The sequence below is a fragment of the Otolemur garnettii genome, unplaced genomic scaffold (assembly GCF_000181295.1).
Source record: "Otolemur garnettii isolate 467f Iridium unplaced genomic scaffold, OtoGar3 scaffold00105, whole genome shotgun sequence".
NCBI classification, from domain to species: domain Eukaryota; kingdom Metazoa; phylum Chordata; class Mammalia; order Primates; family Galagidae; genus Otolemur; species Otolemur garnettii.
In genome coordinates, this window is record NW_003852500.1 from 2,300,699 (window position 1) to 2,302,381 (window position 1,683).

The 1,683-nt window shown below is 51.2% G+C and overlaps 1 protein-coding gene across 1 annotated transcript in view; it reads right to left on the reverse strand.

Annotated features, from left to right (window-relative positions):
- The window catches only part of CPAMD8 (C3 and PZP like, alpha-2-macroglobulin domain containing 8), an 85,475-nt gene that overhangs the window by 19,854 nt on the left and 63,938 nt on the right, over positions 1 to 1,683 (reverse strand). The window contains exon 25 of the mRNA XM_012809386.1: positions 1,371 to 1,596. Within this exon, the coding sequence (XP_012664840.1) occupies positions 1,371 to 1,596 (226 nt within the window). The remainder of the gene's footprint in view (positions 1 to 1,370; positions 1,597 to 1,683) is intronic.

The window sequence follows — 1,683 nt, forward strand, 5'->3', positions numbered from 1 at the left end:
TGTTTAGTTTTAACTTAGGCATTCTTTCTCTTGCTTTTCGTTCTGTTGAATGTTTCTATTTTTTTTCCTTCTGGCTTTTTAAATAGGTGAATTTAAGGCTATGCATTGACCCCTCAGTATGACTTTAGTCGCATCCCACAAAAGTTGGCATGTCAATAGAGCTATTCTAATTTTTTGTTTAATTTCCAATACAAAATGTGATCTTCTCTTTAAGTATTTTAATTTTTCAAAGTTTCCTTCTATATGGGGTATTGTTAGTACATTCTAAGAAGTTTTCTCTGTCTCTCTCTCTCTCCTTTTTTCAATTTCTGGTTTCTTGTTCTTTGGTCCCCTTGGCATTGCCAATGGGTCCTCTGGGAGCCTCAAAGTCCTCTGAACATATCTCCCTTCCTGATGCCTCACTGAGGCCGTCATTGCTCCTGCAGCCTCCTCCTAGCTTGAGGACTGCCTGACTACTCTTGCACCATCCTCCTCTGGGTTTCCTAGCTTCTCCACTCAGAAACTGGCAGAAAGGTTCCAGCCTTCATCTCCTCTCGACCTCTGCATCCTCCTCTATCCTCCTCACCTCCATCTGGACTGCCCCACTCCCACAGCCACCTCTGACTTGCTCTCATGCCTCAGAATCATAAACTCCAATGTCCTCTGATCTGGCCACAACTGCCAACCTGTCTGGGCCCCAGAGCCTCTGCTCTCTGATGTCACGGAGCCCCAAGAGCCCCAAGTTTGGGTCTGTCCATCTCCTTCTTGCCTCTTGCTGTCTCCTCCCTGGCTCGGACCTACCCCAAACTCTCCCCACCCTACTGCCTGATGCCCAAGGCTGGATTCGCCAGTCCTGACTTTCCACTTCTGTGCCTGGGATCCTGGAGACATTCACAGCCCTATAAATTCCCAACGCTGCTCCCTAAACCCCGAGTCACACCCTCTTACTCTTACTCAGCAATAGCTCAGGAAGCCTGCCTCTCTCACCAGGACTGCCAGGGCTCTCACTCCATACTCTATACCTAGCTTTTGGCCTTCTTGAGCCTATTCCCTGGCCCTCTACTCTCCCAGGATTCCCTCAGGTCCCTAGGGGTTGTCCTACCCCAACCTCCACACAAGGCTTAGCAGGGTAGGTCCTGACATGCCATCTTGGCCAGACTGAGAATCCCTCAAGGCATAGTTGGAATTAGCTCTGGGGCTTCCCTCAGCACTCAGAACATGGCCAGACACAGAAGTTTCTAGAAGCTGCTTGTTAAGTGAGTATATGTGTGGGTGGAGACCCCAGGGGCATGGGTCCCCAGCAAAGCCTAGCTTGATTGAGACTAAGGCTGGAGTGGACCTTGGCTCTCTGCTCCACCCGCTCCCTAAGCCAGACTGTGGGGCAGACCTACCTATGATGGAGGCAGTGGCCCGCTCAGACCCAGGGATGGCGCCATGTGGGACCCCCAGAGTGAAGGCCTCACTGTAGCTCTCGTCTACCTCCATCTTCCTCCAGATTCGGAATTCACCCATAGAGCCCCAGCCAGTGGAGAAACCAATGAACTGGACCTCTGGTGGCCGCAGGAGGGTCCAGTCTACAATGACAGATTCATTGGATGGCTCTGGACCATGGCCCACCTGGGAAAAGACACCAAGGCTGTTGGACGCTGGCAGGAAGCACACTATGACACTCAGACAGCAGTGACACCAGCTATGGGACTAAGG